General features: G+C 50.4%; 1 protein-coding gene across 10 annotated transcripts in view; it reads left to right on the forward strand.

The window, feature by feature from the left end:
• CDH23 (cadherin related 23) overlaps positions 1–23,148 on the forward strand; it is a 389,679-nt gene that overhangs the window by 22,239 nt on the left and 344,292 nt on the right. For all 10 annotated transcript variants that reach the window (XR_012510294.1, XR_012510295.1, XR_012510293.1 and 7 more), the window contains exons 2-3: positions 13,714–13,785; positions 20,256–20,333. Coding sequence is in view for 7 of the 10 variants with exons in the window: in XM_074374170.1 (XP_074230271.1) it covers positions 13,719–13,785; positions 20,256–20,333 (145 nt within the window). In the remaining 3 variants the exon portion in view is untranslated. The remainder of the gene's footprint in view (positions 1–13,713; positions 13,786–20,255; positions 20,334–23,148) is intronic.

Consider the following 23,148-nt stretch of genomic DNA (forward strand, 5'->3'; position numbering starts at 1 on the left):
CAAATGGCCAGCGGGGAGGAAGAGCCTCTTGCCTTAGGGACTTGCCCAGGCAGAGGCATGAACTGGGAGGCAGGCAAGGACACTGGAGCCTGAAGAGACCCGATGCCTTGCCCAGGATCTCCCAGCGATTCACGAATGCCTTGTGGTTGAGAACTCCTGTTTGCACCCAAGGACAAGGTGGAGAGGCTGAGTGCTGTACAGGTGCCAGTGAGAGACTGGCGAAGGTCACGGAAGGCGTCCTGGAGTGGGTGGGTGGAAGGCAGGCAAGGGAACCAGTGTGGCTGAAATCACAGCGGGAGAGAGAAAGAGAATATGAATGGGCTCCCAGTCATTAAAGCTCGGCCATGGGGAAGAGGAGCCCGGCAGGGGCCTTTCCTGAAGCCCGCCCTGCCCATCTGCCAGGACAGCGCCTGCCCTGGCCTAGGCTCTAGAGCTCAAGTGGGTGAGACCACAGCAGGAAGTGGGTGCCTTCGTGCTCTCTCTCCTGCCTTCACTCCCTGCCGCTCCCCTGGGGTCCTGTGCCAAAGACGAGGCCTGGGCTCTGCTTCTTGACCCCTGGCCAATTCTGAGCATCCAGTTGATGCTCTCAGCACTCAGTTTTCTCATCTGTGGAATGGCCTAATGTCTGCCTGTCTAGATTTGTAGTCACATTTACAGAAAACCTTTGCAGAGTTAGAATCGGCAGAGAGATGTTCTCCTGGCAGCCACCTAGAGGTGGGGGTTATGCCTCAGGATGTAGCATAGAAACTGTTGGGTGATGGTTACCCAGCATTCTAGACTTTTGGGGGGCAGGTTTTGGGGTGCAGGGAGTGAGAGTGGAAAGGGTGAAAGGAGAGGAGGTGGAGACTGGGAACGGATGTGGACCCCTCCATCTGTCTGGTGAGAAAAGGAAATTAAAAAGGGGGTCCTGGCCTCCCTCTCACCCCTTGTCTTGGGGATGCCAGTGAGCTAGCTGGTGGAAATTGAACTGGGTCCCACCTGCGGTTCCCTTGACTGCCTGCATGGCCCCTGAGCAAATGATCTTGATTAGTCTGGGGGTAGTAGTGTTGTGGTGTGTGGTCAGCGTCTGAGAGGCAGAGGAGAGCAGAGCTGGGAATTCTGGGAGAACAAAGTCCACCTTGCACTTTACAGAGAGGGGCTGGCCAGGACTTTCCAAAGGCTCCCCAGCCAGGGAATGGGGAGACTGGCTCAGGACGTGGGGTCTCCATTTCTATCTCTGGCTCTCAGGCTGAAGGCTGAAGACAAGGAAGACAGCCTTTGTGGCACTCAGTTTACGTGCTTGTAAAATGGGCTGCCTAGCCCAGGTTGGCTTGCCACTGGAAATGGGTTTCTGGTGTGGCAAGATGGGGCTAGGTGAGGTGAGGCCAAGCCGCCTCCCTGGTTGCAGGTGGGAGGCAGGGCCCAGGGAGGCAAGCAGAAGGGTCAGCACAGTGGTTGAACTTGGCAGGTTAACTAGCTTAATTTTGATGCGCTTCAGTTTCTACACTAGCTTGCTTTCTTTATACCTTTATTTTTAAAATTTTTCAAACAGCTTTATTGAGCTATAATTCACATATGATACTGTTTATCCATTTAGAGTGTACTATTTAGTGGTTATTAGTACAGTCACGGAAACGTGCAGCCATTGCCACCGTCTATTTTGGAACATTTTCATCCTCTCAGAAAGGAACTCCATGTCTTTTACCTACCCCATCACCCCCAGCCCTAAGCAACTAATCTATTTCCTGTCTCTATAGATGTGCCTATTCTGGCCAGACATTACATAAAAATGAACTCATAATATGTGGTCTTTTGTGACTGGCTTCTTTGGCTTAGCATGATGTTTTTAAGGTTCATTCATGTTGTTTCAATACTTCATTCATTTTTATGCCTGAATAATATCCCATTGTGTGTCTACACCATGTTTTGTTTATCCCGTTGTCCGCTGGTGGACACTTGGGTTGTTTGACTTTTTGGCTATTAAGAATAATAATGCTCGAACATTCATGTGCAAGTTTCTGTGTGGACATGGATCTTCACTTCTCTTAAATGTATACCTAGAAGTGATATTGCTGGGTCTTATGGTAACTCTGTTTAATAACTTGAGGGACAGCCAGACTGTTTTATAGTGGCTGCACCATTTTACATTCCTATCAGCAACGTAGGAGGGTTCGATTTCTCCACATCCTCTCCAACACTGTTATTATCTGTCTTTTTGATTATAGCTATACTAGTGAGTATGAAGGGGTATCTCAGGATGGTTTTGATTTGCATTTCCCTGATGACCAGCGACATCAAGCATCTTTTCATGTGCTTATTGGCCATTTGTACATCTTCCTTGGAGAAATGTCTATTCAGATCCTTTTCTCATTCTTTAATTGTTATTTATCTTTTTACTACTGAGTGAAAGTTCTTTATATATTCTAAGTCCCTTGTTAGATGTATGACTTGCAAATATTTTCTCCCATTCTTAGATTGTCTTTTCACTCTCTTGATAGTGTCCTTTGAAATATACATATTTTGGGGGGAGGGTATAGCTCAAGTGGTAGAGCGCATGCTTAGCATGCATGAGGTCCTGGGTTCAATCCCCAGGACCTCCTCTAAAAAAAATAAACCTAATTACCCTCCCCCAAACCCACTGAAATATACATATTTTTAATTTTGATGAAGTCCAATTTATCTATTTTGTTGTTGTTTATGCTTTTGGTGTCATACCTAAGAAACCATTGCATAATCCAAGGTCATGAAGATTTACACCTGTTTTTCTTCTAAGAGTTTTAGCTCTTTCATTTAGGTTTGGATCCATTTTGAGTTAATTTTTGTAGATGGAGTGTGGGAGGGTCTAACTTCATTCTTTTACAAGTGGCTATCTAGTTGTCCCAGTACCATTTGTTGAAAAGACTGCTTTTTCCTAATCAAATGGACTTGGCACCCTTGGTGAAAATCAGTTGACCATAGACACATGGTTTTACTTCTGGACTCTCAGTTCTATTACATTGATCTATGTTTCTCTATATGCCAGAACCATGCTGTCTTGATTACTAGTTTGTTTTTAAATAGGATATTTGCTACTTTGTTTAAATACTATTAGTAACCCAAAGCAGATAGCTTAGAAAATACAGAAAAACATTAAGGATAAGAAAATCACCTGTTATCTCACTATGCAAAGATAAAATAAAGATACAAATATGTTGCTATGTGTTTTCTATACAGATACAGCCATATATAATTTATCTTTTTCCAACATGGTAACACACCGTATGTAGTCTTATAGCTTGTGTTTTCTGTTCAACAATTTGCCAGGAACATTTTTCGTCAATAAATGTTCTCCGATTTTCCATGGCTGCCTTGTAGTCTGCTGTATGAAAACACCCTAATTTAGTCATGTAAATCTCTGTCATTGATTACTGACTTGCCTGTTTTTACCAGTATAAACAGTGCTGCCACAAACATCCTCTGTCCTATGATTCTGACGATTTCCTTTGGGAAATTCCTGCCTATGAAACTGTGAAGTCAAAAGGTGTGAGTGTTTTTAAGGCCAGAATTTTATTGTGCCAAATGGCCTCCCAGAAAACTGTACTGCCCTAGAGGGGATTTTCACACAAAAACCACAATGTGGAATATAGTCGGACTCAAAAGCAGTTTTAGGAGTTGTTTATATACTTGAGGTATAAATCCCTTATCAGACACGTGGTTCTCAAATATTTTCTGTGGGTTTGCCTTTTTACTCTGTTGGTAGTAGCTTTTGATGCACAGAAGTTTTTCATTGTGATGAAGTCCGATTTATCTATCTTTTCTTTTATTGCCTGTGCTTTTGGTATCATATCCAAGAGATCATTGCCAAGTCCAATGTCATGAAGATTTCCCTCTACATTTTCTTATATGGTTTTATGTATATCTATTTCTTAGTGTTGGTATCAGTCATTTACTGCCTCAATAAAGCTGTGTAACAAACCGCTACAACAATCATTTATTCTCATGTGTCTGTGGACCGACTGGGGAGGGTCAGCAAATGTTAGTCTAGGCGTGAGTGACCTTGATTCTGGGCCCTTCACGGGTTCAGTTTGCTTACTCTGCCTGGGGCATGTTCTTCTCCTGACAGGCAGGAGCTTGCGAGGCGAGCCCCTCTGCACAAGGGTCATGCTTCTGCTAGTAAGGAGCTTGGCCAGAGCATCTGTTAGTTAAAGAAAGTCACATGACCAAGCCCAGCATTTAGAGTGGGACAGCATGCTCTGCCTATCATGAGACCCCAGCATGGGAGTAGATGCTCAGTCCTATGCAGAGGGAAGGATTGGGACCAATAATTCAATCAGCCACATTGATGACCAAGAGATGGGAATGAACTTGGCAAGTTTGAGTCTGAGAAATGGCTAGTGTGCCTGAAATATGGTGATCAAGGGGATAAGGTGGAAAGTGCCACTTATTGGATGCATGAAAGATATTTGTTAACTGAATTAATCAAAAGAATGTATCAGTGGAAGTGAATTTACTGAGATGGGAAAGGTGAGGATAGATACCTATTTGGAGAAGAAATTGGATTTCCCCCAGATGGGTTAAATGTTAGAGATGCACCAAGAGGAGATGTTAAGTGGGCAGATGGCTGTATGGGATAAAGTGGATTCTGCTTGCAAGGAGCTGAGGGTTTTCTGGGAGAAGGAAGTTTTATGAAAGTCTGATTGACCCTTGCAGCTGGGACAGCTGTCTTCAGAAATACACAGAGGATAAGTGGAGCTGAGGAGGATTCCATTGCCAGCAGGGATCCAGGAAGGCTTCATGGAAGAAGTGACGTTAGAGCTGTGCCTTGAAGGTGGGGCTGGACATACAAGGTGGGGCCAGGTGGTGCTCCAGATGGAGAGGACAGCCTGGCTGAGGCACAGAGGGAGAGCGCAGGGTGTGGTTACTGGCAGTGACCCCTGGAGGGAGAGGGTGCAGATTTCAGCATCATGCCAGAGCTGGGCTAAGGTCTGTTGGCTGGCCAGCTGGTGAGTCAGGGGTTGGGAGAACTAGGACCTTGATAAACTCTGTTCTTCCTCCTCACACTGATGGGACTGGGGGCCTGAGGATCAGGAGCCTAAGCTGCCCTTCCTGTAGCTCAAAAAAAGAGTGAGTACCCAGTGCTAATGAAGGTATGGGGAACTGGCCCTTCCCTAATAGTTGGAGGGAGAACAACTTAGTGCCCCCTCTTTGGAGAGCAGTTTGTCAACAGCTATAAAAATATGAAAACCTCCTACTTCACATGCATGTATAGTCATGGGAACAAGGAATTGTGGCTTCATTTCTCAAAACAAAATGTTGAAAACAATCTAAATATCTATCAGCAGAGGTTACAGTATGGTTCCCCCATATGGAATACCCCACTAGCTACTAAAAAAGAGCAAGGCAGCTCTGTATTTTCTAAAATATAACAATCTTCAGGATATACTGTCATGTGAAAAAGCTCAAGAGTAGGATAGCATGAAGAACCCTTGGATTTATTTTTTTAAGACTGGGAGACAACCTGTATGCTACATCCTTATACGTACCTGTAGGACTTCAAGAGGGCTACCTCGAGGGCTGCCTCTGGGAAGGTGTGGGCTTGGGCAGAAGGGAGACCCACTTCTTGCTCTACACACATGTGTACAATTATTTACCATGTCTGTGTATTACTTGCAAAAAGAATAGAATAAAATAAAGTGTATCTTCTGCTGAATGATTTTTTTCAAGTGTAGGTTGAGGGGACTCAGAGACTCCCGGCCTCCCGTGGGGGATGCTGAACCACCTCACACGCCACCATGGGAGTCTTAGGCTGTGCCCCTCCCCTCTCCCAGTCCTGCCTGGCTCACTGGCCTTGGCCCCGGGTTCATTCAGTGGGAGCTTCAGGAGGGACCCAGCGTAGGGCACAAGAATAGAATGGCCACAAGGTGGTCTTTTCCTTTGTTCCAGGTAGGGTCTCTGTAAGTGACCTCCGTTTATAGCAGGCTCCCCAGCCAGCAGCCTTGGTGGTGTGGGCTTTGAAGCGTGGCCATCAGTGGCCGACTGTGGCTTGTCCATCATGGTCCTAATGGTGTCTGCAGGCACCTCCTTGCACGCACGAACATCTCTGTGTGTAGTGGTGGTGAATAATCCCCAAATTGTCTTTGATTTCTGCAGTGTATTTCTGTATTTCTATTCAAAGTTGAGTGCGTCTGATTTTATGGGAATTCATAACAGTTCAAACTAAATTGTGGTGCCCTGCTGTGAAAATCTCTCATTCCTGAGAAGCTGAAATGCTGCTCAGATGTCTCCTCCTGCCCTTTCCCTCCTCCTCTGTTCTGTTCCTTCCTGTCCCCTTGCTTGCTGGGACGGAAGGCACTGCCTCTCGCCATGCTGAGTGCACCCTCTGCCCCTGCGTCTCCTGCCAAGGCTTCGGGGAGAGGTGGGAGACAGTGACCAGGGGGCCCTGTCTGGGAGTTGAGCCCAGAGTGGACTACTTTCCCAGAAGATGGGAGAGTGCTTCGTGCCGGCAGCAACGAGGAACACACTTTCCAGTCTCTGTCCAGGAGGCCAGGCTGTGATGGGCTTCATTTTGGGTTTGGTGAAACCCCTGCAGATCAGGGGAAGCTTTGTGAAGAACCTGGCTTCGTCCAGCCTGGGGAGAAGAGTGGGGACAGGAAGGATGGGCCCTCCAAGGTTGGAACAGGGGCCCCACTGGGTGGTGGGTGTCATGTGGGTGTGTCCCCTGCAGTGGTTCACAGAGCCCAGTTTGCCTGGATATGTGTGAAACAGTGAGTGCATTCCGGCACTCATTTTTCTTTTGAATTGTTAGTCTCCCCCCACCTCCTCAACCCCCCTACCCCACCACCTGCCCTGCTCCCCACCCCCCACCACCCGCCTCAGGACAGGGCCAAGCTTCAGACCTGGGCCTGGTCTCCAAGGCCTCAGCTTTAGCCTACTCTGCTGCCCCTGGATCTCTGTGGGTGGAGCGTGGGGAGGTCCTCCTGATGATGGGCCCGATCAGATCTCCCCCCAGCTTGGGAAGGTAGCACGGCTGGGCTGGCAGAGCAGAGAAGCGGGTTCCTCTGAGCTGGGACCCACTGCTTGGGAGGGAGGGAGCACTGTCCTAGAAGGGTCTGAGTAGCTGTAGAGGGGTGCAGTTAACCAGAGGACCAACGGGGACCCTCCCAGTAACCAGGGTCTCCTCTGGTATTCAGACTGTGAGCCTCAGGGAGACTCAGCAGAGTGCAGGGAAGAACTTTCTAATCAGAGTTGTCTGTTCACAGGCTGCTGGCAACATTTTGGTAGAGTGGACACAAGTTAGGTCTCTGATTGTAAGAACACTGGATGTTTACTATAGAAAATGAGGAAATTGTAGATACTATGTAAAGAATACAAATCAGCCATAACCTCACCAATTAGATAAAGCCACTGATTCACATAACAGTCCTATATATATACCCTGCACCCGACGCCGGCCACATTCTCACACGTACACAGCCATACACAATCCTCTGTGTGCTTCCTGTGGACATCCTGCAATTGAACCAGTCCCTGCTGGGTGTCTGGGCTGTCCCACTGTCATAAACAACGCAGCAACAGACATCTCTGTGGCCCAGTGTCCACACACAGTCATGGTGATTTCCTCAGCTAAAGCTCTGGAAGTGGACTTGCTGGGCCACGGGGCGTACACATCTTCGCACTCTGCATACAATTTTCACATATCGATTGATTTCAGTCAAGTTGTGTCAGCTTGAGGATGCGGGAGCCTTGGTGATCTTGTCCCCTGGTGGCTTCAAGGGCTGATGACGTCCACGTTTACATCTCTGGCTCCACCTCAGGCTTGAACTCTAGTTGAGGGTATCCCACTGCCTGTCCAGTGCTGCTCCTTGGCTGTCAGTGGCCTTTCCAAAGCCACTGTGTCCTGAACTGAGCTTCTGATCTCACCCTTCTGCCAGTTCCACCCGCAGCTTTCTCCTGTCCTGGTTAATGGCAACTCCATCCTTTCTGGTGCTTGGGCCAAAACCTTCGGGCTCAGTTCTTTCTAGCACAGCCACACCCTCTCCAGCAGGAAACCCTCTCAGCTCTACCTTGAAGTATGCCCAGAATTTGCCAGATCTCATACCCCCTACCTGAGTCCTTGGCAAGAGCCCTTGGCCATCTCTGGCTTTTATCACTGCAGTAGCTTTCACACCTGTCTGCCTGTGTCTGCCCTTGCCTCTCACAGTGAGTGCTCAACTCTGCAGCCAGCATGCTCCTTTAAAACTTGAGTCATTCTCATCACTCTTGGCTGTCTGAAGATCATGACTCTCAGTACCGTCACATCAGTGATTTACAAGGTGCCTGTTATGGGCCCATTGTCCTCTGCCCTCGGTTCTTGCAACTCTCCCCACTATGTACCCTGCTCCTGCCACACTGGGCTCCTCACTGTTCCTCAGGCATGCTAGCACGTTCTTGCCTCAGGTCCTTTGCACAGGCTGTTCTCTCTTCCCAGAAGACGTTTCTCCCAGATAACATGGCTCACTCTTCTGCTTCTTCAAGTGTTTGTTCATACATCACCTTCAGTGACACTCAGATCACTTGTGCTAACCTTTCCTCTTTCCTTAACACTTATCATCCTGAACGCACTATACAACTTGCTCACCGACACTGTCTGTGTTGGTCTTCTCTGGCAGTGCTGGCTCCCCCTAGGCCAGGTCCTCAACTGTTCTCTTCTGTATGCTGATGTCTAGCACAGTGCCTGGCATACAGCAGGTGATGTCAGGGTACACATGTGCTCAGAAGCCTCTCCCTGCAGCTCAACAGCAATCTGGGGTGTACACAGAGGCATTGACTTGATTTGGCAGGAGGTGATACCTGTGTGAGGCGACTCCCTGGATGCTATAACTGTGCCACCTGCCAGAGCCTCCTCTGCCAGCCCTCAGTCCAGGCCTCCCTGAGCAGCAGGTCTTTTGGGGCTGATGACAGAAAGAGATGGAGGCAAGTGTGGGAAGATTGCTGCCTTGAATCTCAGAAATTTTGTAGCCAACTCCCACCAAGGACAAAGGTGTTAACCTCTCAGGCGTGGTGCTGGAGGAGGCGATGGGGGTGAGGAGGAGGAGACTTGGTCACCTCTGGGGTGTTTGCATTGTCTTATTGGTAGTAGTTCCAGAAGCAATGCCTGTGAGATGCCAATAGCATGGAAGGGCAGACTAAATAGGAGGCCACTCGCCAGCCCAAGCTGTACCCTTTCTTCCTGGCACATGCACTTGGCCCTGGTGCTGGCTCCTGTATACTGGGGCTGTGAAGTATGTTGGATTTTCACCCAGGCCTGGCCCGATGGCCTCTGAGTAGATGCAGGGTCCTGCCCTCCAGGCCCTCAACCTGGGCCTGCCCTGGGGCACATGTCTGAGCTCAGCAAGGGTTGAGACTGAGGCAGGGAGACTGATCTTTGATGGCCATCAGAATGAGGTTCAAATCCAGACTTGACCACTTACTAGCTCTGTGACCCTTGGCAAGTTGTTTAACCTCTCTGAGCCCCAGCATGTAGGACACACTATATACCACAGTGGCTGGTGTAAACATTAGCATTATGCACCCGTGAACTCTGTGCAGCTCACATCTCACCTCCCCTGGAAGGCTTGAAATTTCTCTCTTCGCATTTCCCTGGGGAGCAACAGGCTCATTGCTTGTTTGACACTTCACATGCCTTTCCAGTCATCCTCATGACCCTGTGTCCTCACACAGTGCCTGGTTAAGGGCTTGGCTTGAAAAAGGATGTTGAAAATTGGCAGCCTGAGGGCTTTGTGGCCTGGCTTTGGGTCTTCTTGGCAGTGGATATGTTTGAGAGATTTCTAGAAAGCTTCCTGCCAGAATGGGGTCTAAGCCAGGCACCTCAAAAATTTGGGGGCAGTCGGCTCTAACCCTGCTCGTACCTTTGGAGCAGGTCTCTGGCGCTTATCGCAGGCCCAGACAGGAAGCCCAGTGCAGAAGGGTGTGTCTGTGTGTCCTGGTCCAGCAGGGGCAGGTAAGGCTCAGTGGGAGCCCAGCCTGCTTATTGATGGCAGTGCAGCCTCACACGGTGGAGGAGGCCATGCAGCTCTGCTGGGCGGGAAGTGGGAGGGCTTGCAGCTGGGGTAACAGCCGTTGCACAGGGCAGAGCGAGGTCAGGCTCTCCCGGGGGACCCATGCCGCTCGCTACAGCCCCCGCACCAAGGGAATGCCGGCAGACAAAGGCAGCGTCTGTCACGACACCTGGGCTGAAGGTCGGGGCCCAGGGACCTCTTCCCACTGCCGCTTTATCTGTTCTCTCTGGACCTTGCTTTCCTCCTCATGGCCAAAGGGGACAGAGGAAGAATGAGATTTGAGATCTTGGGGAAAACCTAGTAGTAGGATGGACCCACTTCAGCCTGGCTACTCTGCTTCACCCTTGACCTAGCATCTGTGCCACCTTGCCCCAAGGCAAGGATGGAGAGTCAGGATGGAGCGAAGGTGATCCCTGCTTCCACCTGCTCCAGAGGTGGCCCCAGCCAATCCTGCCAAGTGAGGTCTGTATTTGGCTGCCCTGGACTGACAGAAGAGGGCCACAGAAGCCATGTGAGTGCCTCTGAAGGGGAAACAGACATGTAATGAGAGAAAGTGGGGCCAGTGTGCCTGGTGGTGCCGGAGCCTGAGCCAGCATGGGGAAAGTGAGATGCATCACGCATGCGGGTGTGTTATGCACATGTGCTCATTTCTTTGTGTCACATTCATCCTGTGACTACTGTGCTGTGTATTGTGCTCATTGAAGGAAGGGACATGCCTTCCTTTTTTAAAGATTAGGAAATGGGGTGATTGGGGTTGCGAGTGGACAACAGCATGATGTGATGGAAATAGTGTGGGACTCAGGTCCAATCCTAGAGTGACCGCTCTAAGTCTTAATTTCCTCATCTGTAAAATGGGGCAAAAATAGCTACATCTAGAGTATTTGGGAGGATTGAATAAAATAATACCTGTAAAAACCCTAGGCCTGTGGGAGTTGTTCATTTTCTTCCTTCCTTCCTTTCACTGCAAACTTCCTGCAACACCCCGTAGAATGGTGTGCACTCCCAGCTATTTGTGGATGATCTTCTTAGCAGATGTTGTTTAAGTCTTATAATATCTGGTTTGGAAAGGCATAGGCCTGGAGAATTTTTTTGTAAAGGCACTCACTCACTGGGAGATGTCAGATTGGCACTTAATTGCCCCGTGCCTCGGTTTCTCCACTTGTAAATCAAGGATAATGCTAGCGAGGCTGGCTAGCTTCTTTGCAGGAGATGGCAAGCTCTTGCAAGATAACAGATGGCAGGTGGTTTGCACATTTAGAGAAAGGCATCGTGTTCAACCTCACTAGTACTTAGGGAGATGCAAATGAGAGCAACAATGCCATACCATTTTTCATGCATTCGATTGGCAGCCATTTAAAAGAGGGATGACTTCTAGGTGGGTACAGAGGCCCTCTTGTACACCTCTGGAGAGAGTGGGAGTTGCCACAGCCTTTCCAGAGGTAATATGGCAATGTCTAAGAAAAGTTTACATACGTGCTCTGTGTTGTGTTTAATTGGCCCCATAAAGCTTGTCGGAGAACCAAGGTCAAGACCAAGCCAAGTCACAACACAGTTACATACAGAGAGATGTCCACTGTGGCACTGCCAGGGTGGCAGGAACCTGGAAACACCCACATGCTCAACAACAGGGGATTTTTGTCTTTGGCATGAAACATCGATACTGTGAGCTATTATCTAGCTCTGAAAATGTAGGACATAGATGTGGCAGTACCGACCTGGAGGGTCGTCTGAAATATCATGACATGAGAAAATTGGGTTTCTTTTGTGTAAAGGGTGACTCCCTCACCCTAAAGAGAAGCAGCGGCCACACTGCTCGCACATGTGTGTAACAGAAATGTACTTGCTCTGGTGTGGAGAAGGGCCTCGTAGGATGCACACCAGGACTGAGCTGCGCACTCTGGCCATCAGATGGGTCATGTTTGGCTCATAAAAAATGAAATTATTTGCCAACATTTAAAAATTGAATTCATCCTAAAAGCCACATTTCCAGCTTTTCATTGAGAAAAATCAGCAGCTCTGGGCACACTGGGCCCACATTTCCTCTTGGCTGAAACACAGCAGCAGCTGCCGCTTTTGGACAGAGTGTGTGGCCTCCGAACGGCGGTCATTTCCTCCACTGGGGTCTCCTCATTTATATTCCCTGGCTGGCCCCTGTGATAGGCTCTTGACCTTTGTAAACTCAAGGGGGTGGAAACATAGGCATATGATGGAGGTGTTCGTCTTTCGTTATGTAAGAACATCTTGACTCTTGTATTTCCCACATCACTGTTTCATAGCTTGTAAGTAGGGCATTTTCCGTACATCATTTGGAGGAAAACACACAGGCATTGCAGGTCATTGCATGCTGTGTGGGTCAGGACCCACCCGGTGGGGTCACTCTATCCTCCTCCCAGCTCAGGGCTGAGGGAGGGAGCCGGCTCCAGGTCTGGAACCAAGGGATCTTAGCTCTTGGCCCTTTCTGAAGCTCTTGTGCTGAGATCTTGCAGAGAAGTGGAAGTGTCTAAAAAAAAAAATCCTTTCCTTCAGCTCTCTTCTCCTTCCCAAGTCTTTCCTGATCATTTATTGATGGGGAGGTGGTATGTCAACTTGAGGCTGACCCCACCACTCACTAGTTGGGGGTCTCTGAGCAAATTGTGTAATGGCTCTCAGCCTCCAGTCCTCACCTCCTGAGCCCAGGAGGATGATGACCCCCAGACAAGGCGTACAGGAGGTGCTCTCTGAAGGAGGATGTGCGGGCCCTTGGCTAGGCCATGGAGATGCAGAGGTGAGAGCGCTAATAGGGCTGACTGTTGAGTAGGAGGCAGGGATTCCCAGGTGAGAGCCTGGGCCCCTCCTGGTATCATTGCCTGTCTCCAGGGATGCCTGCTCTGGAGTTGCTGCAGGCGTAAGAAGGAACCAGAGGACCATGGACCTGCTGTAATGGGGCTGGGCAGGCCACAGCTGTGGTGGGAGGGAGCAGCCATGCTTAGAGATGGAGCTCACCTTGCCGAGCCTCTGGCAGCTGGGCTCCAGATCTCTCTAGAGCTTAGGCCAGGGAAGAAAAATTCCCGGCTCCAGCTTTCCACACACTTTCTGTAGGGTGCTGGACAGGTTACCTCCCACCTCTGCTTCTTTGGATACCACAGTATGTTGCCTCCTTTCATATCGAAGGTTATGAGATGATATGGTAGATATACAAACAGGAAAAGATGTGCTCGATGGCCACCTCAGCTGGGAGGTGGAGGCCTGCCAACCTGCTCTGAGATTCCTGTCTCTCTGCTGGGCACCTGTCTCCTAACCTGTCCCCACTAACCAGGCTTCATTGCTCTTGGGGGATGCTGTCCTGGAGGATGGAGGCAATGTCCTCTCCGTCCACCCACTAAGCCCAGCATGCATCATGAGCACGTCCCTGTGTCCACTGAGCTTTGCCCACAGGCTGTGCAGTTAGCCTCCATGGGGTCAGGGAGGGGACTATTGCCCCGCCCTCAGCCCAGTCAGTCATCCTCAAGTCATTGTGTTATACCTGGCATTGAATGATGACAAAACTACATGATACAGACCTTCTCTTCTCTCCCATGTCCCCTCCCTGCCCCCACCCCCCATTTGAGCTGATTCCCTCTCCTCCCTTCTCAGGCCCAAAGCTCCCCAGAGCTATAGGGGTGGGGTAGTGCTGGAGCAGCTTAAAGTGCAGGGCCCCTCCAGTGGGAGGCTTCTCACCCTCTCCTTCTTTTGTCTCTAGGAACCATGAGGTGCCACGTTGCCACCAGCTGCCATGTGGTCTGGCTTTTTGTGCTGATCTCGGGATGTTGGGGTAAGTTCAACCCTCCACCCTGTCCCCCAACAGCAAGCATGGGAGGCCAGGCTGGAGGGTGTGTGGTTGGGATTTGTGCTCTGGGATAGGGCTGCTCAGAGACTCTGGAGCACCTGCCTTGCTGTGTGTGTGACTGGGCACGCACTTCCCTCTCCGGGCTTCAGTTGCTTCTGCAGCACTGACAGGGCTGAAAATACCAGCCATCCCCAGGGCCTGGGACACAAGAGAGAAGAGGAGGAGCCTGGAGAAATACTTGAGCTCTAAGGGGAGGCATCTGTGACAGTGAACCGGCCTTCTTCTGGGATGCACAGACTGGCCACAGTTCTATTCCGTTTCACAGTTGTCTTTTGAGCACCTACTGTGTCCAACTCTGAGAGTATGAAAGAAATGACCTTCTCAGGAGTTCAGAGTTTAGTAGGGGGAAGAGACGCAGGTAGGATTTGCTACAAACAGGGTGAACAGTGTGGTAATAAAGGATGTAGAGAGCTCCAGAGGAGCCCCTCAGAAGGAAAGATTAACTGAGCATGTGGGCACTGGGGAGTCCGGCCAGAAGGGAGATGTTTCATCCAGGCTCTGAAGACCAAGAAGTCATTTTAGAGCAGGGGAGCGGGAAGGAGGGAATCCTGGAAGAGGGAACAGCCTGAGCAAGGGTGTGGCCACAAGGAGTCTTGGCTCTCTGCAGGGAGGACCAGCACTCCTTCTCCCCCCCTCGCAGCAGCCAGGTCAGTGCCAGCTCTAGTGCCTACAGAGGAGGCCAGCAAAGGCCTGGGCGCTTGCCCCTCCTGGACAGCAGGAGCAAAGCAGCTTCGGTCTGCATGTAAGAAGGCCAGGACAGCAGGCACAGCTGGCTCAGTGTCCCCTGGGGCCAGGATGTCTTTAGGGAAGGGCTGTGGGCATGGCGTGCCTGGTGACACAGGCAAACACATTCCTGAGGGGGACCCGCTCCTGCTCCCGCTCCAGGGAGCCGGCAGCCTCTGGAGGAAGCCAAAGCTTCATGCTTATTGGAGTGCTGCTGGCGTGCTGCTGCCTGAGAGTCCCTTGGAGGTCTCCTCTCCTACTTCCATACTTGGAGGGATCTCTGCTGGAAGGCCCCAGTGATGGGGAGCTCACTCCCAACCAGGCAGCCTAGGATTACGGTCCAGTCTCAGACTCTCAGGGGTGGAATTGGAAAGGGCCTCAGACACTCTCTTACCTCCCAGCCCATTTTACAGAGGAGAAACTGATGCCTGGAGAAATTGGCCCAAGGTCATATAAAGCAGGGCCCAGCTGGACCTCCATCCAGGTCTCTGTCCTCCATCAGGGCTTTTGTCAAAATATCCCCCTCCTTTCCCTCTCTGTCCCGTTCCGGGAGGCTGCAGTAAGAGGCCCCTGAAACCAGCTCTGACCCTCTAGGTTTGCTAGATAATGGAGGTCAGGATACTTTCTTCAGCCTCCCCAGGGACTCTATGACCTTGGACTCTCATACCCTTCCCTGCCCTATAAAAAAGGAATACATATGTAAGAATAAAACAGGTTCTAAGAGCTTGGCTGCCTTCCTGGAAGAGGGGGCAGAATCCCCTTGCGCTCTCTGGATGAAGATGATTCGTGCATCCAAAGTGGGCACAAGGCAGCAGCACAGAGCCAGGACTTCTGGGTTCAGGCCCCAGTTTTCCAAGGGGTTCCCTTGGGCAAGTTTCTTAGCTTCGTGCTTCAACTTCCTTCTCTCTTAAATAGGAAGGACAATAGGACTTTGCTCCTTGCGTTGTCAAAATGATCAGATGAATTAATATGTATATCAAGCACTTTCCAGGACAGCATCCCCCAAGAGCAATGATATACATATTAATTCGTCTGATAACAATAGTGTCGGGTGCATATTAGGCACCAAGTGCTAGCTCTTTTATTATCAGCTATATCTTTTTCTAGGGTTAGAAAAATGGGGCACAGAAAACAGAGAAGTTAAGCAAGTGTCCTGAGGCCACTCAGCAGTTCTCTAACCTGCCTGTGAGCTAGCCTGCTTTGCATGTGTATATATGTATGTATATATGTATATATATCATTGCTGGCACAGTCCTTTTTCCCGGTCCCCACTGGAGGCAGCCAGTGTTGTTCTTTTGGCATGATGGGGCCATGGCTCACTTCAGGGACTGAAGGGCACCATCTTCCCAGCCTGCCCTTCCAGCATCTGCCCCTGACCCCTAGCCCTTGCCTTGTCCCCCGGACCACACCACACTGCCCCTCCCCACTTTGTTTCCATCTGGCCCTGTAGCCCCAGCTGATCTATTCTCCCATCCCTGGCAGTCAGTGATGGGTCAGGCTCAGGGACAAACAACCCCTCAATATCACACCCCTTTGTCAGCCTGTAATCTCTACCAAAGATTCCTCCTCCCCAACCCACACACCTCAGTGTGCTCCCTGGCATTTCTCATTCTGTGGATTTATTGGGAAGGCAAGAGGCAAAGGCCTGAGAGTGAGCATCCTGCTGGGACACACAGGCAGTCCCCACGTGCTGGGCATGAGGAGCCCCTGACCTCGGGGCTGCCCTGGCTGCCCCACCTGTCATTAGCATGTCAGGCCCCTTACCACTGGGCTCCTATGCATCACCCTGCAGCCACCGTAACAGTGATGCTGAGCAGAGGACACCTCTGGCAGGGAGGCAGGGTGGGAGGACAGTGAGGGCTTTTTGTCCCCATCTTGAGGCTGGGAAATTGGGGCCAGAGAGGTAGAGGGATTTGCCCAAGGTCACACAGCAGCGAGTGGCAGGGCATACAAGGTCTCAGCTCTGCTCCTGCATGCTGCTCTGTACTCCCTGTCCAGTGTGTCTTCCTTGTCATGGATGTAGGGGCATGGGGGTATGTGGGGCGGGGTCTAGGGCTCTGCCCAGTGGGGATCTCAGTGAAAGCCACTAAGCCTTCAGAGGCCGGGGGAGGCAGGTGGGGCTGGAGTCAGGCTGACCTGGTTCCGGTCCAGGCTCTGCCACTCACTGGGGTCCCTTAAGCCCTAAGAGGAATCTCCTGTCCTACGGTTCTGAGTGAAGTTTGTGTTTCCTGGCCTGGCAGATGCTCGGTCCTTCCCACATCGGGTGCCATGACCATTCCCTTCCTCCACATCTTCCCAGGCTTTGCATCCTTCCTGATCTTTCCCTTCCACGCTTGTGGGGGGATGTACTTGTCATCCAGCAGCAGCAGCTCAAATGCCGCCTTCTCTTGAGCCTTCCCCGACTCCTTTCTCCCCTCAGGCCTGTGGTGGTTAAAAGCTTGAGTCCTGTTGGGGTGTTTGAAGTATTTTTTAAAGTTCATGGGATCCCAGCTACTTTGTAGAGAATGATCAGTGTAAGTGGGCTGGGGATGTGGGGAGAGGGCGTCCGGGGCAGAGTGAACAGTGGGTGTGGACGCAGGGAATAAGCCTGTGTGGGGTGGGGACAGAGGGGTGGGTCATGGGTGCAGGAAGCAGGACTCGCTTTCCTTCACAGAAATCACCCATTGTCCCCTCCCCTTGTACACCTGCTCACATTCCCACTTGGCCTCAAAGATCCTGAGACAGCAGTTTCGCCTCTGGAGGACACAGCTGTTGTGCCTTAAAAGTATCTTTTAAGAGAACAAGCAACCTGTGGGCATGCCCCTTTCCCACCCCCTCCTGTCACCCGCCCAGTCCCAACTGGCAGCCCAAGGCCACCGGGCCTCCTGGGGTGGCTGGACCCATTCCGAGGACACGGTCCTGCTTGGTATGTGGTAGATGACGCATGTCCCCAAGGCTCTGCCCAGCTGCCGGTGCAATGCTCTCAGCAGCTGATTGCCAGCAGGTCCTGTAAAGTCAAATTTAAAAGTGAACGATGCTGCTGTGGGTGATTTTTTTTCTTCACTGGTTTCCTTCCCCCACTCGCCGGAGCCCACACTGAATTCTCTTGGGCACCCTGAGCCTTCTTGCTTTCCATAAGGGAGCCCAAGTCCCCTATCTGGGATCAGTGGCATCACCCTCTGGCTGAGCACGCAGCCCTGTTATTAATACCAATATTAATAAAAGCTACCATTTATCGAGTGCTTGCTGTGTGCAGGAACACGGCCCTAAGCGCTTTATGTACGTAATCTCATTTAATCCTCGGCACAGACATGAAGTGAGTCCTATTATGATCGCTATTATATACCTCAGTAAACTGAGGTATGGGGAGGTCACACGACTAGGAAGTTCCAAGCAAAGGTGAGGCCGTTGACCACTGGCCTCTTTCTAAGGCTGTTGTGTGTGTGAGGAGTAATAGATTCCTCATATGAGAGGGTGGAGGGGTGTGGGTGAGTGCATATGTGTAGTTACTGTGCTCAGGAGGGCTTCCTGGAAGAAGTGACATCTAAGAAAACTTGAAAGATGAATAGGAATTTGGTAGGTGAAGGCCAAAGAGCTGGCAGTCCTGGTCAGGAAGGGAGAGAGAGGCTGGAATGTTTGTGGGACCAGAGGTGACATCAGCCTGGTTTCCTGACCAATTGGGGGTTGAGGGGGGAGCCTGCTCCCCCATGAGGGGAAGTGATGGTCTCTGTGTTCTTGAGCCTGGCCCAAGCTCTGAGAGAGCCAGGTCAGCAGAAATGAGGGAAGGGAAGGCTGCAGCCCACCACGTTCAGGGCCCCTAGAAGACCCAGCAGGAGCCGCTTATGCGTGCTGCACAATATCGGCCCCACGCGAGGCTGACCAACCACCTCCTGGTTGGCAGGGGCAGAGGGGGAGGTGTCCTCACTTGCATACTTCTGGGGCGTTTTCCAACACCAGCAACCACTTCTCCAACTCTCTGGATACCAACTGGTGTCCAACAATTCAATTCAATTCTGATGCTAACCACCCAGAGTGAGTGTCAGATTCCACAGATTTAAGGGTTCCATCTTACAGGACTGGTAAGTGGTAAGTCCCAGGCTACCTGTATTTCTGACCAACCAGCTATAGATTAGGGGTTTCTACTACCCCTTCCTAGGTTCAGTTAGCTGGAATGACTCACAGAACTCAGGGAAACCCTTTACTTACGTTTACTGGTTGAATATAAAGGACACAACTCGAGAACAGCCAGATGGAAGCGATGCCCAGGGTGATGGGGGTGGGGGTGGGAAGGAGCTTCCAGGCCTCTCCAGGGGCACCACCCTCCCAGAACAGGGGTATGTCCGCCAACCTGGAAGCTCATCAAATCTTGGAAGTCTCCAGCCCCTCTCCCCTCCCAATAGGTAAGGGGTGGACTGAAAGTTCCCACCCTCTCATCTCTCAGACTTTCTGGTGACCAGCCCCTTCCTGAGGTTCCCTGTAGCGGCCCCACTCTAAGTCACCTCATTTGCATAAACTCAGGTGTGGTCAAGGGGGCTCCTTATGAATAATGAAAGGCACTCCTATCACTCCGGAAATTCTAAGGGTTTTTGAAATTCTGTGCCAGGAACCAGGACCAAAGACCAAATATGTTTCATATTATACCCTACAGAAGGCCACTAGGAAGGGGCTCACGGGGCAGGAGAAGCCAGCCTCAGGGAGGCTTCATGTGGGGGACCTGTGATGTGGGTGGGGGGGGCTCTTCATAAATGGGTGGTTGATCAGCCCATTCCGGTATCACCCTGTCCCCTGCCAGACACAGCCCCCACCCCGAGGCCATCACAGGGTGGGACAGTGTTAACTGCTCAGGCTTCTGGGTCTGGGTTCCTTTATGGCCCATGTCACTTACTAGATGTGTGACTCTAGGCAAGTTATTTCTTATCCCCTGAAATCCTCATTTTCCTCACTAGTAAGATGGGGTCATGACAGCACCTGTTGTACCATGAGGCTTGATGGAGATAGTCTAAGTGGCTGGTATAGAGGAGAGTTCCTTAGATGGCAGCTATTATTATTATTCTTCTTATTAATATATGGGATCAGCTGATTATTCCGTCATATAACAGATAGCTGTTGAGGGCCTTCTAAGTGCCAAGCCCTGTTCTGAGTGCTGGGGTTGCAGTGCTTGACAAAGCAGACAGTCCTTGTTCTTGTCATTCTGTCTAGAGCTGGCTGCCAAGTAGAAATACAGTGTGAGCCACGTGTGTGATCTTAAATTTTCTAGGTGCTGTGTTAGATACAGGTCAAACTCATTTTAATAAAGTATTTTACCTAATCTCAGTAGAGCTACGCTGTTGTAATTTCCACACGTAATCAGTATAAACGATGAGTGAGCTATTTCACACCCACTTTTGCGTACAGTCTCCAAAATCCTTGTGTATATTTTACACTTCAGCAGATCCTCATGTGGCCCAGGGCTCAAGAGTCACATGCGGCTGGTGGCCTCGCTAACCTAATGACCTGGCAGCCTTCTGCCTGCCTACCGCCATTGTCCCCCACTTTCCTCGAGGCAGAACAGTGACCTGCTAGGGTCCTGGGAAAGTGGCTGTGGCTCTGGGTACAGGGTCAGTGTCTGTTATAGCCCCTACTCTGTGCCCCTTGCAGAATACATGAAGCTGGCATGAGGGTATTTGCTGATGCTCTTGTCCTCTAACTTTCAGGCCAGGTGAACCGACTGCCCTTCTTCACCAACCACTTCTTTGACACATACCTGCTGATCAGTGAGGATACGCCTGTGGGTGAGTGGGCACAAGGGCTGGTGGGCATGCCAGGTGGCGTGGGGTGGGCTGTTTCCCCACAAGCTAAAGGGGTCATGGGAATTGAGTCCATCTTCCACTCATTACTGGAACCTCTTTCATGGTGTGTGGGTGTTCATGTGGCCTCTGCTTGGTTGCCTCCAGTGATGGGGCACTAACTACTTCCTGGGGTAGCCCCTTCCAAAAGACGAGAGTTCTCAGTGTCAAAGAGTTTATCACCTTGAGCCCAAGTTGCTTGCCTTCCACGTCTGCACTCATTTTGTCCTGTGAAATGGCTTGCTCCTTTTCCTTGTGAAAACTTGAAGATGGACGCTGTTGCAAAGTTGGGTTTCTAGCTTTTTATACTTCTCTGTGATCACTGAGTTTTCTGCATGGAGTATGCCGGTTTTTGTCATTAGAAAAAAATTAACTAATTAAAAAGTGATCACGAGCATCCTGGTGCTTCCCCCTCGACCTCCAGCTTGAGTCACCTCGTCAACCAGATCTGACCTCGTGAGCCCCTCCCAAGTGCCTGGCTCCTACACCTGCAGCTGGAGGTCTGCACGCATAGCCTGAGGTCTTAGCTCAGCTCTAGGGGACCCTGAGCTGCTCAGAAAATGAGGTTGAATTAAACAAACCCATCTTCAGCTGTGCAGATGGGCAGGCACTCGTTGCTGTGAAAGTGCAGGAAAACACACCCCAGGAGGTGCCTCTCACCTCCGCTGACACTCCTTCTTCTGTCAGCTCAGCCCACTCCAGGGTACCTGTGTGCCAGAAACCACGGACTCCAGGTGCCGGCGTGCTGCATCTTTCTGGGCCATCACTTGTGCTTGAAAATGAAGCAGGATGGCTTGGAGAGGAGAGGGCTGTGAAGATATTTAACTCATAGTTCATTTGAAACACGCTTTTATAAGTACATAAAACCAAACATACCTGCATGATGAGAGTAGGTGCAAAAGGTCTTCAAAGAAAATTTCTGCTTGAACAGGGGAGCCTTAGTGGCCCCAGGCTCTCCACTGTTGTTTGCAAGGGTATGCAAGCTGCCCCTTGAAGAGGTCTTTCTGCCCTTCTTTCTTTTTTGCAGGTAGGTGCTGGGCACAGCAGGTGTATTTCTGACTTTTATAGGGATTGTCTCCCTGGCCCAGTGATGCTCTATTTTTAGGGACTATGGTGGGGGTCTGTAGAAAGTGGCCACTCCTTTGATGAGCAGCCCCTACAGATCAGCGTTGTGAGGCTTGTTTTGGAGGTTGGCATTTGGGGATCTGGGTGTTCAAAAGGTCGTCTAAGAAGAAGGCAGTCTGCTCTCTGGAATGTTCTTCCAGGGGTTTAGCTTACCTGAAGAGGGTACTTGCAAGTCCCTGGGAATCCTGCTGAGCTGTTTTCTCCCCTCTGAGTTGGGCCAGGGCATGTCTATGGGCTCCTGGATTCTTCTGTGGCTCCTCCCCATGCCCAGACCTGGTGTGGGGCTGGCATGGAGCCAGCTGAGCAGGCTCCCGGTGCGTGTGGATCCGTAAATGGTGAATGTTAGTGGCGTTTATCACCATTAGGAGCTCTACTTTTTTCAATTCATTCATCAGTTTATCAGATATATATGGGGTGCCCCCCCCTCACTGTGTCAGGCCTGGGTGCCGTGGGTAATAAGGGCTGAGCTGGCTGTCTGGTTAAGCCCCAGTGGGGCTTGAGGTTGGGGGATATCCGTCTGAGGGCAGAGTAGAGGCAGGATGAAGCAGGAGAGGTCTGGGGGAGGTGGTGGCACTTGAGCGGAATCCTGAAAGGGTCCTTTTCATTCCTTCTCATGCTATTTCCTATGGTTGATTTTTTTTTTTTGAAGTATAGTCAGTTTACAATGCTGTGTTAATTTCTGGTGTACGGCATAGTGATTCAGTCATACATATAAATACATAGATTTGTTTTCATATTCTTTTTCATTACAGGTTGTTACAAGATACTGAATATAGTTCCCTGTTTTGTATCTATTTTATATACAGTAGTTAGTATCTGCAGATCCCCAAATCCCAATATATCCCTCCACCCACTTCTTTCCCTCCTGGTAACCATAAGTTAGTTTTCTATGTCTGTGAGTCTGTTTCTGTCTTGTAAATAAAGTTCATTTGTGTCATTTTTTTAGATTCCACATATAAGTGATATCATACTGTATTTTGTTTCTCTTTCTGGCTTATTTCACTTAGAATGATGATCTATATACAGGTCCATCTGTATTGCTGCAAATGGCATTATTTTATTCTTTTTATGGCTGAGTAGTATTCCATTATGTAGGTGGAATATATACATATATACACCATACCTTTATCCAATCATCTGCTGATGGACATTGAGGTTGCTGTGGCTGATTTTTATAAGTTTCTCATCCTCCTGGAGATCCTGGAGAACCACCATCCTCTGTGGTGGAGGGACTATATCTGGGACAGGTGGGCCCTGGAGGCAGAGGTGTGGCCAGCCACTAACTGAGCAGGGCTGCTGGCCAGGGAGAGGGAAGGCCTCTCTCAGGTGAGTGGCGCTGGCCCCATCACCCCATCTGTAGCCTTGCATTGCCCCGCTCAGCCCTGAGTGTGGGGTTCTCCTAGGCCTGTGGTGCAGGGCGGGAGATGGGGTGGGGTGAGGTGGCTGGTGCTTGGCCAGTGCTGATAGTGATAGGTCCTGGGCTACATGCCCCCCAGTGAGCCCTGCTGCAGGCCTTGCTCTAGTTCCCTTTGGCTCTGATTCCTGATCACCTTTTGCGAACGCTGGCATCGATTGGCCTCCAGGAGCAATCCCGAGGACTCAGCCCCGTTAAGGCTGCGCTTGGCAGTCACAGCAG

This window comes from Camelus bactrianus, chromosome 11 (genome assembly GCF_048773025.1).
Source record: "Camelus bactrianus isolate YW-2024 breed Bactrian camel chromosome 11, ASM4877302v1, whole genome shotgun sequence".
Lineage (NCBI taxonomy): Eukaryota > Metazoa > Chordata > Mammalia > Artiodactyla > Camelidae > Camelus > Camelus bactrianus.